This window comes from Emydura macquarii, unplaced genomic scaffold, assembly GCF_026122565.2.
Source record: "Emydura macquarii macquarii isolate MOO-44397 ecotype Brisbane River unplaced genomic scaffold, CSIRO-AGI_Emac_v2 contig_1477, whole genome shotgun sequence".
Taxonomy (NCBI): domain Eukaryota; kingdom Metazoa; phylum Chordata; order Testudines; family Chelidae; genus Emydura; species Emydura macquarii.
Window position 1 is genome coordinate 13,079,391 of NW_027131614.1, and position 25,327 is coordinate 13,104,717.

Sequence of the window (25,327 nt, forward strand, 5' to 3'; positions counted from 1 at the left end):
CTTGTATTTTTAGCCATCTTTAGAGTGATGTCTTTTGTCTTTTTTGTACAAAGTTAATCACTCTGTGTCTTCTTTAGCTCTTCACATTAGCTTCCCTTCCCATTTGTTCTTGCTTCTCATGGCTGGAGACAAAGGAAAGCCCCGGAAACATGAGACCAGTAATCTCTCCATGGATTACCAGCTACTGTTTTGCTGACAAGCAGTGGTCCAGGGACCACTGTTTGGGAAGTTTTGGGTTATTAATTGTGGTGGTAGATGGATGGATGGTAGAGCTAAAACTTCTGCCCTTTTCTGGAATGCAGAGCTCACTCTTCAGATAGGTTCTAGGAGGTATTTAGATTTCTAGATTTGCACTGCTGAAAGAAACAGTCAGTGGTCAACCAATAATTAGCCTCTTTTCAAGCCTAGATTTAAACATACTGATTCAAGATGCCTTTTTCCAGTTCCTAAACACTTAAGCTCCTTTGTCTCTTTGACATAAAAAAGTACACAATATTTTCCTCACTGGGATAAATGTTACCTGAACTACATTTATTTTGGGGATACATCAGGATCACCATAGGTACTCCAAAAGACTGTTCTATGATGATGGATTACCTTGTGTTGTTTTCCAAAAAGTTGCACATTACAAAAAGGCGAAGGTCATGTTAGTTCATTGTTGAAGTCATCAAGAGAGTAGATTCCAAAAGAAAGGCCAAGGTAATAGGACTGTGCATATGAGAAAGGAGTACACATATGAACAAGATTTTCAAGATCAGATCTGAAAGGAAGGCAGCATAATCTTGTGGTTAGAGCAAGGAATGTGGGAGTCAGGAGATACAGATTTTAATACCAGCTCTGCTGTAGACTTGGTGTGTGACCATGGACAAATCAATTAACTTTTGTGTCTCAGCCCTGCATCTAGAAATTAGGGTTAATAATACTCATTGTGATACTTTCGTGATCCTTTGGGTTGTGAGGCACCTCTCCACCACCAGCCCTTAGCATAAGGTAGCCTACAGGCAACAAAAGCACTCCCCTTTAGGCCTCACAGGCCCCACTGTCACTCAGGTATAAATTGAGAGATTGCAAAATCTACAAGAGAGGAAAGCAACAGGAAGAAACAAACTGTAAGGGGTGTCCTATTTATGAATGAAGTTTAGGTATTGCTCTGATATATCTTGGATGCAAAGAAACGCATGGAATCCTTTACCTAGGAGGCAAACTGACAGATTGCATGTGTCATGAAAAAAGGGTCACAGCCTGCTTAACTGTAAAGTATTGCAAGAATTTGGAGTGAGCAATATTTTATTGCACGAGTGTCTTTTTAATTAAGTCTAGGCTCTAGAATGCATTATGATTTTATTTTATATATAATCATTTGTTTCCAATACTTCTACTTTTTACTACTTGAATCTCTATGCTTTCTTAAATAAATGTATGCTTGATTTCACTATAAATAAATCTAAGTGCTGTGAGTTAAGCTGAGCAGTGATCTGAAGTGAAACGGGTAAGCTGGGACGTACTGTTTCTTTGAAAGCCATGGATTGGTGAATACTGTGAGTGTCCAGTGGACCAGATGTTGGGCACTCCAGGGAGATGCTCAGTGGGCTTAAGAGTTGGAGTGTCCCTATCACTAGCCTGCAAAGTAACAGCAGGAGGAGTGCTGGTATTGCTCATGGCCAGTGGAACTGACCCCCAGTAGGCATAGACAAGCCTTCCTCACACCAATGGCAGGTGGTAGCAAGTTGCCTTACAATCCTGGGTACACATGGGAAGCCTCATAATATGCAATACACAAATGACAGACAGGGAGATAGGTGTCAGTTATCTTCTGCCTAAAAGGAACATCTCTAAGATATGTCACCCCCTGGTAACCTGCCTTAACTCAAGATCTCAAGAACATGATTTTCAGTATAGATACATCGCTCCTTAATATTATCTACACATATAGTTTGCAGCAATGATGATGTTCTGGGGGCAAATGGGTCACAGTAGAGACCTCACATGCCACCCATCAGTGACCTGTGATGCAGTATCAGATCCAGGGGATTCCTGTAAAACCCTCTGCACACCCTGTGCCCTCTGCCAGTTGGCATTGAGAGATCTTTGGGTCATATTTACCCACCTTTATAAAGCACTTTGAAACGTTCAGATTAAAAATGCTATATAAATGCTAAGAATTATAAAAACAGTAGAGACACAACATAGTTGCAGGTTGACTTCATGACCAAAATTACATATCCTTGTAGGGACCCTGAAGCCTCTACACAGAAGAGATGCACCCCCAGCATCAAACATAATGCGAAGTATTAGACGATCCTGTGTATTCTCATTTACACATTTCAGTCAAACCTTATGAAATTCACAATGTGGGCCTAATGGTAGAATTTTCTCAAAGGATATACTATACACTTTTGTAATGTGAAAAAATAATTGTATTTTTCTTTTTTTCCTTCCAGAAATCTTTGTCAGTGTTGAATATCAGCAATAATAATATAGATGAATTGGGAGAATTAGCACTTTTGGAAAATATTTACCATCTTATAGCAGTTGACAACCAACTTCAACATGTGAAGGTATTAAAAATAATGTTTTTTAATATTTAGTGTGAGTAAAATCAAAATAATCAGACTGATCATTATCATTAAGCTATTTGCCAATTCAAATTTTGTTTTCATTCTAATAATTTATTGGGCCCCCCAGTTACAGAGCCTGATCCAAATCAGACTAAAGTAAATGGGAATCTTTCCACTGACCTCAGTGGACTTTGAATCAGGGTCACAGTGCAAAGGCTACATGGCACAAGAATGTTGGATTTGGCTTGTTTTTAATTAACTTTTAAGTTAAAATTTAATTAACTTTTAAAGTAGATTTTACTACATTAAAATTTGTAGTTCTCTGTCTTAAGGTAACTGCCATAAATCCCCACACTTTAGTCAGTATTTTTAGTGTAAATGAGTTAAGGCAGTTCTTAGATATCTGATCAGCTGGCCAGTGTCTCAGCCCTTCTTCTCATCTTCTTATTATACCAGATATTTTCTTGCTTCCAGAATATCATAAGAAGCAGTGGCCATGAATGTGGCTGCTGAATTTCTTTCATTTAGGAGAAATGAAACCTGTAAAACCCATTCTCTTTTTGGAGAAGGACCTTAGTGTATTTTAAGGAAGAGTCCTTATCTTGCATAGTAGCAGTTACAAAGAAATCTACATAACGAAACAGAAAGTAATGTCTTGAGTGTATTTAAAATCTTTTTTTGCATCAGTGAATGTCGTTTAAATAAAATGCATTAAACAAGTTTTCTATATTTTCAATAGTATAGTTTATCTTCTCAGAAGAGAATATAGTGGGATTTGCCTTGTCAACTGTCATACACTTCTCTGAGATGTGATATATCCTCCCCCCACTAATATTAAAAAAGAACAAATGAAATTTAAGCAATATCTTGCCTCATTTAGATACCACTAATGAATAACGTTAATACACATGAGACTGAAGTTGAAAGGTGTGATGAACATTTTGTGATGTCCAAACCAGCTGAGGCTGGGGGCATCACAGGAGGGTACATTTTAAATAAGGGCATGTCTACACTACAAAGTTAAGTTGATTTAAGTTAAGTTGACATCCTACTGCTACAGTAATTAAGTTGGTTGGGTATGTCCACACCACGCTTGCTGTGTTGGCAGAGAGCAATGCACTGTGGGTATCTATCCCACAGTGTAACAAGCCACAGGGGCATTTGAAAAGGTCTTGCAATGCCTTATGGGACCAAAACATTGTCACAGGGGAATGGGAACATGGCTTTGAAGTCCTATGATGCAGTTTCCTCCCTCCCTCTGTACCTTGATTTCAATAGCAAACAACCCTTACTTTTTCCTACCTTTTTTCAAAAGGCTGGCTTAGCCACATGTACACCATAGCCTGAGAAGCATGGACCCTGCTCAGCTGTGCACTGTAGTTGTGAACATTACAAACACTTTGCACCTTATTCTGCAGTATTTTCAGAGCTGAGACAGGAACCGCTGCACGGAACATTGCAATGTCCTTTAACAGCCCTGCTGTAAGCCATGGAATGAAACAATTCCTGGTTGCTGCTGGCAGTCACGCAGCATCTGAACATGCTGAAGCACCGTTTCTGGTACCAGGAAACAAGCACTGACGAGATCGCATCATTATGCAGTTATGGGATGACGAGCAGTGACTGCAGAACTTTCAAATGTGGAAGGCCACTTTCCAGGAACTGTGTGCAGAGCATTCTCCAGCCCTGAATTGCAGCAACACTAAAATGAGACCTGCTCTGACAGTGGAGAAGCAAGTGGCGATTGCTCTGTGGAAGCTTGCAACACCAGACTGCTACCAGTCAGTGGGGAATCAATTTGCAGTTGGTAAATCCACTGTGAAAGCTGTTGTGATCCAAGTGTGCAGGGCCATTAATTAATGTCTGCTAAGAAGAGTAGTGATCCTGGGAAATGTGCAGGACATAGTGGATGGGACTCCCTAACTGTGGTGGGGTGATTGATACCATGCATATCCCTATCTTCGCACCAGACGACCTTGCCAAAGAGTAGGTCAACAGAAAGGGATACTTTTCAATGGTGTTGCAAGCACTGGTGGATCATGGGGTGTTTCACTGACAACTTGGGATAGTCAAGAAAGGTGTGTGATGCGTACATCTTTAAGGATACAGGTCTGTTCAGAAAGCTGCAAGCAGGGACTTTCTTTCCAGATCACAAAATAACCATTGATGATGTTGAAATACCAATAGTGATCTTGGGAGACCCAGCCTGCCCATTGCTCTCATGGCTTATAAAGCCATACACCAGCCACCTGGACAGCAGTAAGGAGCACTTCAACAATAGACTGAGCAAGTGCAGAATGGTGGTGGAATGTGTCTTTGGACATTTAAAGGATCAGTGGCTTGGGAAAGTGTCCTACCGTGATTGAAGAAATAAGGCAGGCCTCCCCAGAAACCTTCTGCAACGGATTGCAAAGTACTCCCATGGAAATTTCCTGGAGAGCTTCATGAAGGATTCTCGAGCCATGCCTGTGCACATAAACAGTCTTTTCCAGGAGGCACCCTCTGCATAGCTGGAGCAGCCACTGGGAATCAGATACCCATTGCACCTCACTTTTTCTTCATATTAAAATATAAAAGCATGTAACCCCTAGTTTGATTGGAATTGCATACTCACCAGAGGTGCCTTTCCCAGCATCATGCTTGGCTACAATGCTGTCCAGCGACTGGCTGGACTACTCTGGGGTTAAAAATAGCTCCTGGCTCTCAGGGAGAATGGATCCCCCACTCCCGTCTCCCATTCTTCTCTTCTTCCTCGTCCAAAACTTCCCCCTCATTGTTGCCTAAGGTGGCCCGGGACTCTGACTCTGTGAGGTAACCCCGCTGCTTTTGTGGGTAGTAGTAGGGTTTCTGCTGAGAACACATGCAGCTCATTGTAGAAGCGGCATGTCTGTGGTGCAGAACCAGAACGACTGTTTGCCTCCCTTGCCTTCTGCTACACCTGCCGAAATTCTTTGATTTTCATGCAGCACTGCTGCGTGTCCCAGATGTAGTCCTTTTTCCCCATATCCCGTGTGATCTTTTCATAGATGTCAATGTTTCTCTGGCTAGTTCAGAGTTGTGCCTGCACAGACTCTTCTCCTCACAGACCAATAAGATCCACCACCTCCTGTATACTCCAGGCTGGAGCGTGTTTGGGGCGGTGAGTCACCATGATCAGCTGGGCTGGCGAGCTCTCCATGCTGATCAAATAGAAATGGGAATTCAAAAGTTCCTGGAGCTTTAACAGGGGAGGGGCTGTTTCCTGTGTACCTGGCTCCTGTGCAGAGGAGTTGAAAATGGTTACAGCAGAGCATTGTGGGACACCTCCTGGAGGCCAATTCAGTCAATTTATACAATGCTGCATCTACACTGCTTCTCTGTTGACCCATCAACATTGAATTAAGCGCCATGCTTCTCGCAGAGGTGGAGTAATTAAGTCGACGTAACAGGCAAGTTAGGTCAGCAGAAGGGATCTGGTAATATAGATGCATATGTTATTAGGTTGACATAAGGCGGCTTCCGTCGACCTACGTTTGTAGTGTAGACCAGGCCTTAATGACTACAGAAGTACATTGAATGATTAGGTTTAATCCATTTTACTTAGGCCATGGACTTTTACAGCAAAAGTTAGTTTTCTTCTGAAATTGCGGGTTGGGGTTTTTAAACTGCACTAAATACTAAAGGCAACAATTCCAATTCTCTTAAAGGAATATTTTCCCATCTAAATAAATAATCCACTGTTAGCTTCATTCTGAGAATGATGTCTGACTTCTCTCTGATTCAGTAATTGAGAAAAGAGAAAAAGAGGAAAAGCAAGCCAAACCTAGATTATTCAATTCTGTATATATATTTTGCCTTTTTGTGTAATATTATTATTCACACAAAACTAAGCAATCTGAGTGTAGGGCCTTGCTTTGCCTGTCCAGTTATGGTTGAGAGACTAACCACCAGGTTGTGATATTCAGGAACTGAATCACAAATTTTCCTTTCCAAGGAAAAATGCTGTTTTCAAAAAAGAGTCCAATCAATTCTAAAACAGCTGTCAGATGTAAAGTCAGATTTCTTACCCAAAGAAAATAGAGCGTATATGTAACATCAGGGTGTTCACTACATCACTAGAGATTTACAGCAGATTAGATTCCATAGATGTCCTGATTATAAAATCATCAAGGAACTCTCCAGTTACACAGAACTGCTCTGTTCATGGTCAGCATCAAAATGAAAGTTCTTCCAAATACATTTGTAAGAAATCAGCCAAAAAATCAAACACCTAAGCATGTACAGTAGCTATTTTAAGTTCAGATCCTTGGTGGTTTACATTTTTTAAAAACATACCATCATCATTATGGACAAATTCCTTCTAAATCGCTGCAATTTAAAATATATATATAAAAATGTTAAGGTTGTCATTTTTTCTATACTATAACAAAATGGCCTCCCAGTTACATCAGAGCTTTTATATGAGAAGACCACAGTTTGGGACAGTTCTTTTACATTTATGTCATCACCATTATTTTCCTCTCTATGACTTAGTGGGAAAAGATTTTTTGTGTAGCCTGGCTGGATGTGTTAAATTAGTTAGAAAGACACAGATGTTGGAACCATGACTCTTTGGATTAGAAAATATTGAAGATAGAAAACAGTGGAAATATTGTGTTAGTGATCCAGAACTGAAGTGAAAACAAGCAACTGCTGGGTTCTAATACTGCCTTTGAAATTACTCCCCTATGTGGCCTCAAGCAAGTCACTTAACTTTTCTGCCTCAGTTATCTCTGTAGAATAAGACTACATGAGAATAATTACTATATATTGCAGTATTCCTGCTAAATCAATGTGTCATTATTAGCTTCTTGTCACAACAGAGCTTTTGTTATGGAAAGTCTCAGCAGTGACAGTTCTCTTTTCACTGGCATTTTTTCACTGTTTCTTCAACAACAAAAAATTAAAAGGAAAGTAGATTTAAAGTCTTTACTGTATATTTATAATTTAAATCAAGTCACAACAAGGTTCAAAGGTGTGGATGGCAAATTAAAGTTGTACTCTCCCACTATGCAGGGGAGGGAAGCAGCAAAAAGAGCAGCTAAGAAAATCAGATACTGTTAGATGCTTTGGGCAAAAGTTGGAAATACTAATAAGTGTGGGCAGAGGAGAGAGGGCAGAAGGTGAGAAATGGCAGACAGAGAAGAGGAGAGGTAGTTAGAAAGACATCAAGGATTGTGCAGGTTGAATAAACAGTGAGAACATGAAGTAGTCTGTGGAGGAGATGGAAATAGCAGTGGGAATGGAATATTAGTCTTTGCAGAAGAAGAAAGCGTGAAAGGCATAACTGAATCAGGGGACACGAACCACCTCCTGTATATGCTTTTCACTTTTTTAATGAGGTTTGTCCAGTAAAACTATATCAATTATCTTTTTCTTTGAACATAAAATTTTAATTCAGTTTTGTTATGGCAGCATAATAAACCCACCCTACACCTGTGCTGAGCATGAGCTCAGCGTATTTGAGGATTAAGCCCAATATATTAATATACTTGAGATTTTGGACAATTAAGGGAATTTTCAGTTTAATTAATAGACATCAGGGGACATGACCCTGTTTCAGATAAGCGTGGTTCGGATAATCAAATGTGATTTGAACTGCAATGAAGGGGATTTAACAGAAAGACTTTAGATAATTTTCTTTAATTCTTGCCAACCAACTTTATTGTTGTAATACCATAAATTGCTATACACTAATTCCAAGAAACTGAAAAGAAAAGCAACAGACAAGCTAAAATCTAAGGAAGAACTTTGATTTAAAAATCACATTTCTGCCTGAACATTTTCTACGTACTGTTATAAAGTAATATCTAATATTCCTATAACTGAAGGAAATTAAAGAATACTTTCTTTATATTTGTTTGTTTACTTGATTTGACAGTTTTTCCCTTTCCTAAGTTTAGTGAGCTAATATTCAGTTTCCATTTTTGTTTTTGTGAGTGTTCTGACACAGCAATAGGGAAAAGAAGAATATTTTTAAGAATAAGAAAATGTTGTTCTAAAACCACAAAAAATAGCAGGAGGAAGCCAGGTTCATGTACAGTACATGAAACTACTTACAGATTTTTAAAAAAAATTGATTCAGTTATAAGTTGATGTGTGCTTAACATGCCTTTTATTAACATTAGCAGCACTGTTAAGAGGTAACCATATTTTTAAAAAGCTCTTTTTATCTAAGTTATCAATAACACGTGGGATTCTTCCAAATGAAATATTTTTTAAAATTTTCCCTTGCTTGTTTGCTTTTTCATTTCTCTATGTCTGGACAATGAAAGTAGATTAGCCAATTTCACTTTTGTTTCTAGTCAGGTTCACACACACACAACCAGGATGCTGTTTTGTTATATGGGGGTGCAAATACCAAAGGGGATGTTTATTTGCTTTTAAAAAAACCTGTTTCAATTAGAATTTTACAACGTGCTGGAAATATTTCTGTTGGTTTTATAAAAACCGAAATATGCAAATCTTTATTTTGAGAAGAATATGACCTAATGTCTATGTAAATGTTGTTTGATATAGAAAATACAGCTAAAAAGACCTATATAAAACCATCTGTATTTTCAGAGTCTTTAATTTATTCAACCTCTGGCCAGTATTGATTATGACAAGAAGATATCAAAAAAGATGAATTCATTCACTTCACTATTCAGTCAGGAACAAGAGAAAAATATAGATTTTTCTCAAATAGATTATGACAGGTAGTCAGAATGGTGACAAATTGCTGTCTGTAGATGTAGTTAGGGCAGCTGAGCTAGACATTTCCAATAAAAATTGGAGCACAGTGGTCAAATACTGGTTCTTAAATGACCATCATTAATTGTGAAGAAGGTTATTGCCAGTACTACAGCAGCCTACTGAGGCACTCGTACCTCCTGTATGTGGAATATAATTTGCTCTTCAGTATTTTGTAGCAGACCTCAAAGTAATAGCATGACATGATCATTTATCAACCAGAGGCTGCCCAGAAAAGTGTTTGGTCCCTTTAGTACAGCTTATTGAAAGCTGGAAAGTGAAAGCACTTTATTAGAGACAGGAAGGCAATGAACAACTAGAGCATATCGAAAGGCTAATCATATTTCAGCACAGGATTAGTGTGTTCTTAGATAAACATACACTGACTAGAGTGAATATGTTCTGGGTCATTTATCAAGTGAGTAACTGTTCATGAAAATCTACAGGGTTCTTTGTGTACATTCATCAAAGTTTAGCTGTATACATTTTATGGTTTTAAGTAATATACAGTTTTGTATTCTAAAAACCTATATTAATTGAATTAATTTTTAAGTGAAATCTAATAATCTTATTAAATATTTTTCAAGACAGTGGCTGATTGCCCAGATAAGAACAAAATAATAAACTACTATACTGGCTAAATATCTTCTTTGTAAATTATCCCAGGCAAAAATACAGTTTTTCCTAAAGTTATTTAATGTTTTTTGGGAGGGAAAGGGAGGCATACACTGAATCTACTAAACAGTGCATTTTATCATAGTATTATGCAGACAGATGCTGGTAGAGTCTTATTTTGTAATTAATGTTAAGGAGCTAACACCGTTCCCCTAGGTGGATTGTTTCCACATGGTGCAGGGAAGTACCACAAGAAGAAGGTTCTGTGTCTCCACACTGCAGCTGTCCCCTCTCGGGCTTCCTTCAGCACTCACTCTATCAGCACGGCTTCTCCCATGCGTTTCCTACAGGCCACTACACCAGATCTGCCCTTAAAGAGTTCCAAACTATGGAGTGGAGAAGTAGGTGTCAGCATTAACTTACCTGTAAAAATCTGATGGGCTTTTGTTGAGGAAGAGTGTCATGCTACCATTTCTTTTGTCCCTGTTCTCTACCCATGGATCCTAAACCCCATAGTGCATCAATGGAGGGGCTTTCACCAGATTGGGAGGAGAGTGGAAAGATGCAGCAGAGACAGTACTCTCCCCTTCTGCATCCCCCAGGCTGGATTTAAGTCCCCTCTACTCTCAGAGACAGAGTAGATGATAGGGGCACGTTATTAATTTTGCTGTCTGGATTTGAAGGAGGAACAATGAACTTGGATAGCAAATATTTGACTTTTGCTATCAAGCCATGGAAACTTTCCAAATTTTCTAGTTTATTAAATGCTGATCCTCATTCAGTAGACGTTATTACAACTATGGTATATCAGTTCTAGTATTATCCATCCCTTTTCTTACTCTCATACATAGCCTTTAGGATCCCCTCTCAAATGCTCTAAATAGCCAAATACTATATGGATTCATATTCAGAGTAACATTGGAAGGAATTTTTGGACCATGTGTATTTCAGAAAGTAGACTCTGTGAATGGAAGGAAGCAACTTACTAAGCATCTGTGAATAGCTTTCAAATCTTGTTACCTTTAATATATTGAAGTTAAAAGACAGAAAAAAGTTTGATCTAGGTCACATTGCCCTTGATTAACTAGACAGAAACCCAGACTGCAGAAAGGTACATTTAAAAAGTTTCATTATTTGGGCCAAGAATGTAACTGGCCACCCACAGATATGTAGAGGAGTTACTATGTCTTGTGTAATTTATATTTTTCCATCGTGATTTGCCAGATTTTAGTTACTTTTTAATCAATTTTTGCATGAAATTTCCACACTCCTATGAATTTCTGAAGCCTGGACAGGTGGAATTATATTTTTCAAGCACTGTTTATGATACAAAAGGCTGTATATCTTATCCTTCTATGTAAGTGTGATGTAAAAACATACGCATACGTTACTTACAGTACTGTCTTCTTGGCTGGCTTTTCTTCAGTGTCTGGCATTTTAAAGTATGATCACAAAGGCAATTGTCTGCAAGTTGCATTATTATATCCTAAAAAGAGGATCTTTCTTGTGTTCAGCTGCCAAGTGCTAACACTTTTGTTGCCTGGTATCAAGACCCTATTCAGTGGTCTTACCAACTAATCCAATAGCAAGCACCATGCTCTCCCACAAGAGAAGCACGATCAAGATAGACCAAATTTTATGCATGTCCATAAAACACTGGTTTTCAGGGTAGAATTCTCAAGTAGCAACATCGTTCTGAGTTTTCCTGTCATTACTGATCAATGGTACTCTGAGTTAGAAAATCTTTAACCCCTCCAAAAATACCTCTTCAGCAATTAGTTTTTCCTGCATGAAAATAAGCTAAGTACTAGGTGGAGATGGATAGACTTATTCAGATAAAGTTTCTGCTCTATTTGGCTTTCCAGAGACACAGCAAAATCAACCAAAAGAAACTTCTGATGCCAGCCAGAACTTTTGCAAGAATAGGTTCAGAATGTAGGGAAATCTGATTAGACAACATCAGAGCCAGGATTGAGCATTTACCATTTAAAAAGTTTGACAACATCTTACAGTTCTAGGGTAATGAATGTTGTTCTTAGCAAGTCCAGAACAAGCAAAGCAAAACCATGGGACTAGTAACCTAATAACTTGATGAAAAAATCAGACCTATAGTTTGTTGCATTCCCCACTCTCTTCTTGACTGGAGTCCCCTTCTGTTATAGTATGGCTGAACCAGTCCTACTTAGTGCTGTTGCTTCCTGGTTTCTTTCCATAACCAGATTCCTCCCATTTTGGAAGTGCCTCAGCTAGCTGAGGATTTTTATCATAGGAGCTAGTACTAGACAATTGTCTTGGGATGTGAAAACCTGACTCTAGAGGGGAGTGTCAAAAATAAAGAATCAAAATCAATGGATGATGATTGGCACGTCAGCTTGCCATCACTCACTTTGTATTTGACTGTAAATGTTTCTGTCACTGCCTTACTATTTTTATTATGTAAAAACACTGTGCTGCATTCAAGAAGTGTCATACAAAGACCCAGTCCTACAAACACATACATACTTAATTTTACACCCATAAATCCAGATGAAGATTATTTTCAGTCTCAGCGAACAAACAGCATGATTACTGAACTCTGTTATCTACAGTTTCAAGATAAAGAAACAGTCTTGGTTTTGCTTTTTTCTGTTAATTGCAGGATTTGGAGTTTGTATTGAACAAATGGACCAAACTATGCAGAATGGATCTTAAAGGGAATCCTGTTTGCCGCAAACCAAAATACAGGGACAGGCTTATTATACAGTCACAAACACTAGGTAAAAAAAGTATGGTTAGAACTCTTTCCACTTAAAAAAAATAGTTGGCACGTTAGCTATCTTTGAATTACAGTGAATCTCCTATGAAACTATGTAATGTCTTCCACCTTAATGCCATGTAATTAATATACATTAAAAAAGCTGTTGTACAAGTTATATAGTTTAAATTGATTAATAAGCTAAAAAACCCTGTTGCTTATTATGACTCAACTTATTTGTGTTGTTATTACAAAAGTACAGCTTATTAAAAAGGAGTGACACTATGGCATATCCATACAATTATGATTATGGCTTTTCTGTGTTTGTGTTCCAAATTAGGTGATACTGATTTTTAAAGATGTCTTTCATTTTTTTCCCCTTGTAGCATTACTGCAGGGTACAATTAAGGTAGTTTGGGTGCCATAACTATGCCTTTTATGTTGATGCTTCTTACATTGATAGAAGAGGTTTTCTGTTGATGCAGTTAATTCACCTCTCCAAGAGTGGTAGTTAGGTCAACGGAAGAATTCTTCCATCGATCTAGCCATGTCTATATCAGGAGTTAGGTCGACCTAACTACAGCGCTCGGGTTACAAAATTTTTCGCAGCCCTGAGCGACAGAGCTAAGTTGATTTAATTTTTAAGTGTAGACAAGGCCTAAGTTGTAGTCAAATAACGTATTTAATTTGGAAATGTGGATGGAGCCAAGTCATGCTAGAACTGTGGGTCCTACTGCACTACAGAGTGAGGCTATGTTCAGACTGACAGCGGCAAAATCGCTGCCGCCAGATCGATCTTTCTTGATTGATTGAGCGGTCAGTGAGACCTGCTCAATCGATCAGGAAATCGACTGAGTAAGTCCACCCCCTCAAGTAGTGTAGCGCTGAGCCGGGAGTTGGCTCAGCGCAGTGAGAACAATGTGCAGAAGGGAAGCAGAGCCGTCGACGTCAGTTACGCAAACTACTCTGCGTAGTTTGTGTAACTCTCGTCGACTGCCGCCGAATCATGCAGTAAGTGTGAACCAGCCCTGAGTGAAGTTATGATAAAGGGTCAAATCTTCCTTTCTTACATCACATAGGTGGCTCCAAGAGATAAGTGGGACTATCTGATGAGTAAGGCAGGCAGGTTTTGGCACTAAGTGTGTACTTCTTTATGCCCATATAAATGTATATGTCCTGCATAAATGCATGCTTTCTTTATAGATCCTTCCTCAATCAGTGTCACATTTTAATTTGGATGTCAAACATTCTTCTTGCAAACCATAAAAATAATTGATAGTCTCTTTCCCATGCTTTTGAAGATTGCTATGTTGCACATGCAACGCATTTCTTTATGAAGAATTTTCGAGATATAATCTATTACTTGATCTCTTTTCTGACAAAGTAAACTAAATGTAAGCAATCTTTGACAAAAGCAAACATATTAGTGTACATAAGATATTTCATGGTTTCACCTTTTAATTGGCTAACTTTATTATGAAAAGTGCGTGTGTGTTTTCTTTTTTCCTCAGAATCCCTTGATGGGAAAGAAATAAAAGAAATGGAAAGACAATTCCTAATGAATTGGAAAGCATCCAAAGCTGCAAGGAAAAAAAGCAAGGAAGAGAGCATGACAAATGAGCATGCAGCTTATCCACATTTCTGTAAGCAAACTAATCAATTACTTCATTTACAATATGAACATTTACAACATTATAACAACACTAAAATCCTACCTCATAGCAAAGATGTTGGAAACAAACTTTAGGCTGGAGATTGGGCCAACATAGGAGATTCAGATCTGATTAATAGATTCATAGATTCCAAGCCAGAAGGGACCATTGTGATCTTCCAGTCTGACCTCCTCTATAACACAGGCCATAGAACTTCCCCAAAATAATTAATACAGTATATCTTTTAGAAAATATCCAACATTTAAACAGTATCAGTGTGGAGAATCCTCCACGACCCTTGGTAAATTGTTCCAATAATTAATTACACTCACTGTTTAAAATCTATGCCTTATTTCCAGTCTGAGTTTTTCTGGCTTCAACATCCAGCCATTGTATTGTGTTATATCTTTCTGTGCTAGATTGAAGAGCCCTTTATTAAATATTTGTTCCCTGTGTAGGTACTAATAGACTGCAATGAAGTCACACCTTAACAGCCTCTTTGTTAAACTAACTAGATTGAGCTCCTTGAGTCTTTCGCTGTAGTGTAAGGCATGTTTTCTAATCCTTTAATCATTTTTGTGGCTTTTCTCTGAACCCTCTCCAATTTATCAACTTCCTTTTGAACTGTGGACACCAGAACTGGACGCTATTCCAGCAGCGGTCACACCAGTGCCAAATATAGAGGTTAAATTACCTCTCTCTTTTTACTTGAGATTCCCCTGTTTATGCATGCAAGGATTACATTAGATCTTTTGGCCACAGCATCATACTGAAAGCTTATGTTCAGTTGATTGTCTACCATGACCCCGGAATCTTTTTCAGAGTCACTGCTTCCCAATGGATAGAGCCCCACATTGTGTGAGTATGACCTAAATTCTTTGTTCCTAGATATATGAATGTACAGTTAGCCATATTAAAACACATATTGTTTGCTTAGGAAGAGTTTACTAAGTGATCCTCTTTATCAGTGACCTATCTTCTTCATTATTTACCACTCTTCCAATTTTTGGGTCATCTTCAAACTTTAGCAGTGATTATTTCATGTTTTCTTCCAGGTCGTTAATAAAAATGTTAAATAGCATAGGGCGAAGAACCAATTCCTGCGAGACTCCACCAGAAACATATCCATTTGATGATGATTCCTGCTTACAATTACATTTTGAGATCCATCACTTAGCCAGCTTCTAATCCATTTAATGAGTACCATGTTAATTTTATATCGTTCTAGTTTTTTAATCAAAATGTCATGCGGTATCAAGTCAATTTCCAGACAGAAGTCAAAGTATATTACATCAAAATTATTTCCTTTATCAACCAAACTTGTAATCTCTCATCAAAAAAAGATATCAAGTTAGTTTGACAGGATCTTTTTTCCATAAATCCATGTTGATCGTCATTAATTATATTACCCCCTTTTAATTCGTCATTAATTGAGTCCTGTATCAGCTGATCCATTATCTTGCCCAGCATTGATTATCTTGCCCAGACTGACAGGCCTATGGTTAGTTGGGGCATCTCATTTAATCTTTTTAAATATTGACATAACATTAGCTTTCTTCCAGTCTTCTGGAACTTACCCAGTGTTTCAAGTCTTATTGACAATTAACATTGATGGTCCAGTGAGCACCTCAGCCAGCTCTTTTAAAACTCTTGGATGATGTTATCTAGATCTGCTGACTTTAAAATATTCAACTTTAGTAGCTGCTCTTTAACATCCCCTTGAAATGCTAGTGGAATGGAAAGAGTGTTATCATATTATATGATTACATCATCTGTTTTTTCCCCAAATACAGAACAGATATATTTATTGAACACTTCTGCCTATTCTGTATTATATCCATACCATTTCCACCTAGTCATGGACCAATACCATTGTTAGAGTTCTTTTTTTGCTAATATACTTAAACTCCTCCTTATTGGCTTTAACTCTGCTGGCCATAGTTTTCTCTTTGTGTCCCTTTGCTTCCTTATCAGTTTTCTACAATTCCTAGCTTCTGAAATATATTCAGTACTATCAATTTCCCCTTTCTTCCATTTGTTATATATTATTTTTATAGCTGCCTTTACTCCCCCTCTAAATCAGGTCTTTTTTTTTAAACAGTATGAGCTTCTTCCTTAATTGTGGGATTGTGGCTTTTTGGGCATCTAGTAAAGTGTTGTTAAACGATTACCAATTGTCATTCACATTTTTCTGATTACATTCTTCCTCCCAGCTGATTTGGCTCCTAATTGTTTTAATTTTGTGAAATTGGCCCTTTTAAAGCATCATGGATATATCACTGGTTGTGACTTAATTCTGTTTGCACATTATAGTCATGATCAAGTAACCATTAATTTTTAGTTCTATGATCAGTTTTTTCTTTATCTATCAAGATGAGGTCTAATATAAAATTCCCCAGTGTTGGCTGCAACAGTTTTTGAGGTAGGAAATTGTCATCTATAATAAGTAGCCATTCCAAGGATGCTTTAGTACTGGCAGCAGTATTAGGGTGGTGGTCTATAGCAGACATAAACTAAAAACCCATCTTTTGCTTTATCTGTTAGGATATTGATCCATTAGCTTTTAAAATCATTTTCTTTTGCATTATCAGTGACTTGGAAATGAGTAATGCCATTTTGGACATAGGGTGTCATTCCTCCTCCTGTTTTGATCTTGACTTTCCCAATATTGCGTGACAGTCTGGATCTTCAGATTTCATTCTGGCTCACCTCTACTTTAAACTTGTCAGCATCATAGAATCATAGATTAGGACTGGAGGGGATCTCAGGAGGTCATCTCCAATTGCTACTTTTTAAGCTTTGATATGTAATTTTAGCTACAGGGCTTATTGTGATCTATAGTCATGCCATATCAAATTGCTATCTCATGCGAGCTCACAAAATAAGGGTCTGATCGTAGGAGGTGCTGAGCACTCTTACCTCCCATTAAGTTCAATGTGAGGTGCAGAGTACTCAATCCTGGAACATCAGGCTTAATCATGCCAGAGTCTGATCAAAACCTAGCTGGCTTCAAGACTGAGCTTGATAAGTTTATGAAGGGCATGGTATGATGGGACAGCCTAATTTGGCAATTAACTAATCTTTGACTACTAATGGTAAATATGCTCAATGGCCTGTGACAGGATGTTAGATGGGGTGAGTTCTGAGTTACTACAGAGAATTATTTTCCGGGTGTCTGGCTGATTAGTCTTGCCCACATGCTCAGGATTTAGCTGATGGCCATATTTGGATTGGGAAGGAATTTTCCCCCAGGGCAGATTGGCAGAGGCCCTGGGTGTTTTTCATCTTCCTTTGCAGCATGGGGCACGGGTCACTTGCTGGTTGATTCTCTGCACTTTGAAGTCTTTAAACCATGATTTGGGGACTTCAGTAACTCAGTCATAGGTTAGGGGTCTATTACAGGAGTAGGTGGGTGAGGTTCTGTGGCCTGTGTTGTGCAGGAGGTCAGACTAGATGATCATAATGGTCCCTTCTGACCTTAAAGTCTACGAGTCTATGAATCAATACTTTAATGCATAACCTCAAAGAAGTGATGCTGATAATTGACTGGGCCAGTGCTCGTTCTTCTGAAACAACTTTGATGCTAGAAGGCACTATGCAATTGGAGGTGTTGTCTTTTGGATGAGGCACTTATAGTCTAAGTGCTAGGCACTTTGTGGTAATCTAAAATTCCATAGCACTTTTCCCAAGACTAAGGTATTTACCCTGGCATCCTGGAAAATACCAATTTGGGTAATTACATTCTGCCTACCTTCATTCCTTCTGCAGTCTGAATTGGATAAAATTATTCTGCTAAACTGTTGAACAAAGTTGCAATATGATGTTAAGCAGGTGCTATTTTCAATCCTAAAAATGGCTGCATTTCAGTGGAGGGCTCAAGTACTTGTGTTTGAATTTTGCCTTGTAAAATTCTACTTGTTCACTCATCCAGGTAACTGTTTTGACAGGCAAGCAAAATGTTGTTAGTGTTTTTCATTGTCATTAATGTTAAAAGGCAGAAGACTAGATTGTGTGCTTGCACTGACAATTTTGCAGCCTTGAATATTTACAGTACTGATAAATATTATTAGCCATGCCAAAAGAGAATCTCCTGACTTTTCCATAAAATTCTGTTTTAATGTTGCTCTTATTTATTTTTTATTTGTGTCTAGTATTTGCAGTATTTTCCATAAACAATGCTTTCCATATGCTCTTTTCCATTTTCAGTAGTAATCAAGTTTGTGGTATCTTATCTTTAAAGCTTGAATTTATTATTTGTATATAACAAAATATATTAAAACTTGCACGGCATATAATAACGTGCTAAATGTAGTCATACTTTGACTTAAAATATTAAATTAATACTTCATTCTTTGTTTTCTGCAGATGACTTTGGAACAGGCCATCCCATTGTTCCTGTTTATTACAGTTCTTCTGGGAAAGGAAAACCAAAATTCGTTATTTTATCTGAGCTGCCTAGGTCTCCACATAACACAGGAGAACCTCTGCAAAGATCCCAAGATGGAAGTAATGTTAATGTTAGCAAAATAATCAGGTATGTTCCTCTATAAGATCTTGGGTCCAATTTCCGCTATGTACTTGTACGGCTCTTACTGAAGTAGTTGGAACTATGTGTATCTGAGGGCAGAAATTAGCCCTAAATCAGTTTGAATCCTTTTATATCTGGTCATATTCATTTGGTCTTTTTTTTTTTTTTTTTTTTTTTTTGGGGGGGGGGGGAAGAGTTGAGAATAGATTTTAACTACTGGCTATAAACCCAACCAGAAAAGTACAAGCAGTAATGAGTAATGCTGAGTAAAATGTCAGACATTTTATTTGGAGGATGTTACCTCCACAAAAGTATTATACTACAGAGTTTAACTTTTTGGAACATATGTGCTGTTTACTGTACAGATAAATACTGATATAGTACTGCACAATTACCTGGAGGCAGAGAAACAATCATTTTGCTTCATCATTGTAGGCTACTCCTTCTAATTAATATATTTCTGTATGCTATGCTAACATATATATTGATGCTGCAAAATACCAAAGTAGATCATTGGAGTAGTCAAAAAAAATCTTACTACCTGTTTGTCATAGATTTTTTTTTAAATGCTAAAATAAGTTTGGCTTTATCTCAAAGAATCCAGTCCTACAACCTTTACTCACACATGCATTCCTTATTCATATGCACAGTCCTGCTGACTTCAGTGGAATTGCTTGCAGGAATAATACTTGCTCACATGAGTAAGTGTTTTCAGACTCATGGTCATAGTTTGTATTTCAGTACTGACTATTTTTAGTTTTTTAATTATACAGAGATGTATTTTGTATCCAACACCATGACACCTAGGTACTCTACGAACATTTAAAAGCAAAAGTATAAATCCACAATCCACAGTAATTACTGAAATAAGCCATGCTACCAGTAGTCACCCCCATGTGTCAAAAAACAGTTCCTCATTTATGCAATATTATAGCTGAAAATTGCAAGAGACAAAGGTAGTATTTCGTAACACATTCACTAAATATAGTGCTTCAATTCCAAATTTAAAACCAATAAAGAGTTAATTAACACCACTGGAAATTTGATTGACCAACATTTAAAACTGTCCCGTTCATTATTATCTGCAACTTCCCATTCCATCAGTCATTTTTCTATTGATTGGATATTCTCACTAAAAATAGGCTTTTATATTTAAATGTGGTGAGGTTAAGTGGTGATTAAAGGGATATTATATGTCACGTAGTTTTAATTTTTGCCCTTCATGGGACAATAGATATATTCTGGTTTGGCAGGAAAATGAAATTTTCACACAATTGTTAAATTAAATGTGATTTTTTTTCCCAGTGAAAACACATAGCAATGCAAAATATTAAAAACAAAAGATCCATGAACAGCACACTTACACTCTCACAAAATAAAACTATATGAAGATTATTCTTCAATGGGTAGCTTTGAGTTGCCAAATTTAGAGAGGCACCTCCTATTATCACTCTTACCAGCTACTTACATCCATAGATGCTTATTCTTTCAAATTCTATCCACACACTCTGAATTCCATTATCCTTGGACTTCTCTTTATTAGCAACACCTCTGTTAGGGACAGACCCTGGATGAAACATACACAGAGTCTTTCATTTATTTATCTGTCCTCTTATTATTCGCAATAAAAGGGTGAACAGGCAGATCCTCTAGGGAAGAGAGAATTTTAGTTGTATTTATGCAGCAGTAACTACTTTCCCTACTTGCCTTTAACCAATGCCTGCACCAGCTCTTCTCCAGAGAGACCCATGCTACAAGTAAACAGGAGTCTAGGAAATTATTCAGGCTTGTTTATAATGTACAAGGACTGCTGTTTACTTTAGCAACCATTTATCAGCAATAGGGGTAGCTGATGCCTTTGCATCATCATAGACAGTTTGTTCTTAAACCCAGGTAAAGGGGACATATCGATTTCATAAGGAACAGAAACTCCATATAAAACAAAATTCTTCTCCATGGGCCTCTATGCATTCCCACTCTTGGGTTTTGGTGTCTCTGGCATCAAGCTGTGGAACTGCATACAAAAGGGGGATTCATCATTGCATCATTGGGGATGCAAACGCCTTCTCTCGCTAGGACAACGTATCTGTATAAGGAAGTGCAGTTGTTATCTATTGTGTCTGTGAGCTACTTATAGCCTGCTTGTTCTCTCATTTCTTGTTATTGTAAGCTCTCTGGGGCAGGGACAGTCTTATTGTTCTGTCTTTGCTCAGCACTTAACACGATCAGGTCCTGGTCCGTGACTAGAGATCCTAGGTGCAATGGTAATGCAAATAATAATAATTAATAATTAATGGTAATAGTTTAGTACACTGTTACATCTTTTTGTCTGAGCGTGGAGCCAATATTCAGGGTATTGGAATGTTTTTCTGTTAGGTGGAGAAATTGATGATAGTGTCAGGAATTTTTTGATGCAGTCTTGATAAATTACAAATAATTTATATAAAGTCCTATTTCCCAATTGGAATCAAACAGGAGGCAATTTTGGTGCTCACATTTCCAAGCCTCTTTCTAACCAGCACTCTCCTCAAAACCTCCCTCTCTTTGCTTTCTTTCTAGGCCATGTTTCAAATGCTTTTCTTGCTGTTTGTTTTGCTTTTTGGCTGCTTCTCTTTGCCTGTTCTCTTGCTGTTTCTCAGTGCTTCTGCCACCAGACACATAGACATTTCCCTCAAATAATACCCAAGGAAACCCCTCCATCTATATAGCTCAATTTCTGAATGGTCTTGCTTATGGCTTGTTTTGGGTGGTGGCTTGGTATTGTTTCAGCCATCTTACCCCAGAAAGGAGCTTAACTGCTTTTTACATTTCTCCTGAATGAAGAGTGACTTGTATCTGGTACAACCAGCTAATACCTGTTCCCATTGCCAATTGTTTTTTCCCATCTCCTGCACAATACTTCATCTTCATACTCCAAGCTTTCCTACTGTAACCAGAAAGCTTTTACTGTGGTCTGTGGAGATGCTATATTCCAGTATGACTAGCTTTGTCAAATGATTTTCTAATCACACACTATCCTGATGTCAGTATCCTCTTTTTGGGAATCATTTAACTGCTCAGAAGTGCATTCTTGCAAGTCCGCATCCACTGTTCCAGTGGATGAACGAGGAACATTTGGTCTTCTGCATTTTATAAGAAGAGAGGAGACAGGCATCTCTTCCTGTGCATGCTCGTTTCCCTGAGCAACAAATTCCTTGCTCTTCTGCTTAGTGTAGAGTTTGCAATTAGCCTCCCAACAAGGCCACCTGGACAAGGGTCAGTAGTACCATGCTTGTGCCCAGGCTTATGTGTAATTGTGAGATCATATCTGCCATTTTTCCAACCATGTGGCATGTTGTCCCTTAGGATTCCTGGATACATGGTCCGTCTTGACCACAGATTTTCTACCATACAAATAGTGATGAAAATGTTCTATAGATTTAACCACAGTCAATAGTACCTTCTCCCCAGAGAACTTAGACTTGGCTGTAATAAGCCACCACCCTCTGAAGTCCTTTACGTTCTTGTGTCCCACAAACTGTAAGAACTAGCATTTGTCCACAAACTATAAGCACTAGCATTTGTGTCCAATATGAAAGGGGGATTGAAACATGGATAGGCTAAAACAGGTACAGTCCACTCCGAAAATGCAAAATCACATTCTGCTATCCACTGAAATAGTTTTCCTTTTTCACTCAACTTATGCAATGGTTTTGAAATACTGGCAAATGCACAAATAAACACTCGAAGAAGAAAAAACGGTTACTTACCTTGTAACTGTTGTTCTTCGAGATGTGTCGCTCATGTCCATTCCACACCCACCCTCCTTCCTCTCAGTCAGAGTTCCAGCAGGAAGGAACTGAAAGGGAGGGGGAGCCGGTGTGCCTATATGCGGGCATATATGTGCGCCACTCCAGGGGGCACTAAAGCCAGCTTCTACGGGTACCACTAGAGGAAAATGTTTTTTGGCACTGGTGTATGTGGCGTGCGCGCACACCTAAATTGGGAATGGACATGAGCAACACATCTCTGTCTTCACAGACAAGATCAGCTCCCAGACTGCCGTACTGGGTGGCACAGAATGGGAAGGAGGCGAACATCCCGCAGTGCTGAAAGAACGGGTTCAAGACTATTTAGAAGGATTGGACATTCACAAGTCCATGGGGCCGGATGCAATGCACCCGAGGGTGCTGAGGGAGTTGGCTGAGGTGATTTCAGAGCCATTGGCTATTATCTTTGAAAGCTCGTGGCAACAGGGGGAGGTCCCTGAGGACTGGAAAAAAGCAAATATAGTGCCCATCTTCAAAAAAGGGAGGAAGGAGGATCCAGGGAACTACAGACCAGTCAGCCTCACCTCAATCCCTGGAAAAATCATGGAGCAGGTCCTTAAGGAATCCATTTTAAGGCACTTGGAAGAGAGGAAGGTGATCAGGAACAGTCAACACGGATTCACCAAGGGAAAGTCATGCCTGATCAACCTGATTGCTTTCTATGATGAGGTGACTGGCTCTGTGGATGTAGGGAAGGCGGTGGACGTGATATACCTTGACTTTAGCAAAGCTTTTGATACGGTCTCTCACAGTATTCTTATCAGCAAGTTAAAGAAGTATGGGTTGGATGAATGGACTATAAAATGGATAGAGAACTGGTTAGAGTATAGGGCTCAACGAGTAGTGATCAATGGCTCCATGTCTAGCTGGCAACCGGTCACAAGTGGAGTTCCCCAGGGGTCAGTCCTGGGGCCGGTTTTGTTCAACATCTTTATTAATGATCTGAAGGATGGGGTAGATTGCACCCTCAGCAAGTTTGCGGACGACACTAAGCTGGGGGGAGTGGTAGATACCCTGCAAGGTAGGGATAGGATACAGAATGACCTAAACAAACTGGAGGATTGGGCCAAAAGAAATCTAATGAGGTTCAACAAAGATAAGTGCAGAGTCCTCCACTTAGGAAGGAAGAATCCCATGCACAGCTATAGACTGGGGACCAACGAACTGGGCAGCAGCTCTGCAGAAAGGGACCTGGGGGTAACGGTGGATAAAAAGCTGGATATGAGTCAGCAGTGTGCCCTGGTTGTCAAGAAGGCTAATGGCATATTGGGCTGCATTAGGAGGGGCATTGCATTCGGCATTGGTGAGGCCGCATTTAGAATATTGTGTCCAGTTTTGAGCCCCCCACTACAAAAAGGATGTGGACAAGTTGGAGAGAGTGCAGCGGAGGGCAACAAAAATGATTAGGGGGCTGGAGAACAGGACTTATGAGGAGAGGCTGAGGGAACTGGGCTTGTTTAGTCTGCAAAAGAGAAGAGTGAGGGGGATTTGATAGCGGCCTTTAACTACCTGAAAGGGGGTTCCAGGGAGGATGGGATTAGGCTGTTCTCGGTGGTGGCAGATGACAGAACAAGGAGCAACGGTCTCAAGTTGCAGGGCGGGAGGTCTAGGTTGGACATTAGGAAAAAGTTTTTTACTAGGAGGGTGGTGAAGCACTGGAATGGGTTATTGAGGGAGGTGGTGGAATCTCCATCCTTAGAGGTTTTTAAGCTGAGGCTTGACAAAGCCCTGGTTGGGATGATATAGCTGAGGTTAGTCCTGCTTTGAGCAGGGGGTTGGACTAGATGACCTCCTGAGGTCCCTTCCAACTCTAATATTCTATGATTCTATGATTCTATCTCAAAGAACAACAGTTACAAGGTAAGTAACCATTCTTTTGGATTCAGACTGACAGCCTTAAGCTTATCACTGTCCATTTGTAAATGTATCCATTCCTGCTCAAAGATTTTAGTATGCACCAGAAAGTAGCATGCTATGCAGTACGCTCTCCATTACCTTCTTAAATGTGGCTGGTGCATTACACAGGCTAAAAACCATTACTTTACATTGCCAGAGACCTTTTTCCTTCTGGGAAAGCAATCTTTTCACTGTTATTTGGATCCATTTCCATTTGCCAATACCCACTTTTAAGATCCAGTATGGAAAACCAGATTGAAGCTGCTGCAGCAGCATCCAGAATATCATCTATTTATGGTAAAGTGCTTTAAATTAGTTTTCTATAATCCACCTAGAAACTCGTGCTGCCATCTTTTTTCTTAACTGGAATTGTGAGTGAGGCCCAAGGACTGGTTGAAGGCTCAGTCTTTTCTTCCTGATATATTTCCTTATAGCCTCTAAAGTCTCCTCCCTGTTTGCAACTTGTAAATGGTCTGGTGGCTGTTTAATCCCATAAACGTGAATGTACAGAGACGACTTTTGAAGAAGAGTGGTAATAACGCCTCTTCTTGTAGACCTGAATTGATTTTAAGGCAAAGCTGAGTATAGCTACATAGCAACCTGGGTGGAACTCCACTGCTGCAGAAGGCACAGGCATCCAAAAGTGACCCAGCATTTTTGAGACCATCTAGGATTTTTTTCTTAAGACTAAATGGGTTTCTGAATACAATAATTCATTCCTTTTATCCTCATTATTTAATACTAGAGGACTCTAAAAATGGGGAAACTTTACATTAGGCAAGTTG

General features: G+C 38.9%; 1 protein-coding gene across 1 annotated transcript in view; it reads left to right on the plus strand.

Annotated features, from left to right (window-relative positions):
* Nucleotides 1–25,327, plus strand: part of PPP1R42 (protein phosphatase 1 regulatory subunit 42) — a 57,638-nt gene that overhangs the window by 7,856 nt on the left and 24,455 nt on the right. The window contains exons 5-8 of the mRNA XM_067553847.1: nucleotides 2,442–2,558; nucleotides 12,562–12,679; nucleotides 14,169–14,300; nucleotides 18,675–18,843. Coding sequence (XP_067409948.1) covers nucleotides 2,442–2,558; nucleotides 12,562–12,679; nucleotides 14,169–14,300; nucleotides 18,675–18,843 — 536 coding nt within the window. The remainder of the gene's footprint in view (nucleotides 1–2,441; nucleotides 2,559–12,561; nucleotides 12,680–14,168; nucleotides 14,301–18,674; nucleotides 18,844–25,327) is intronic.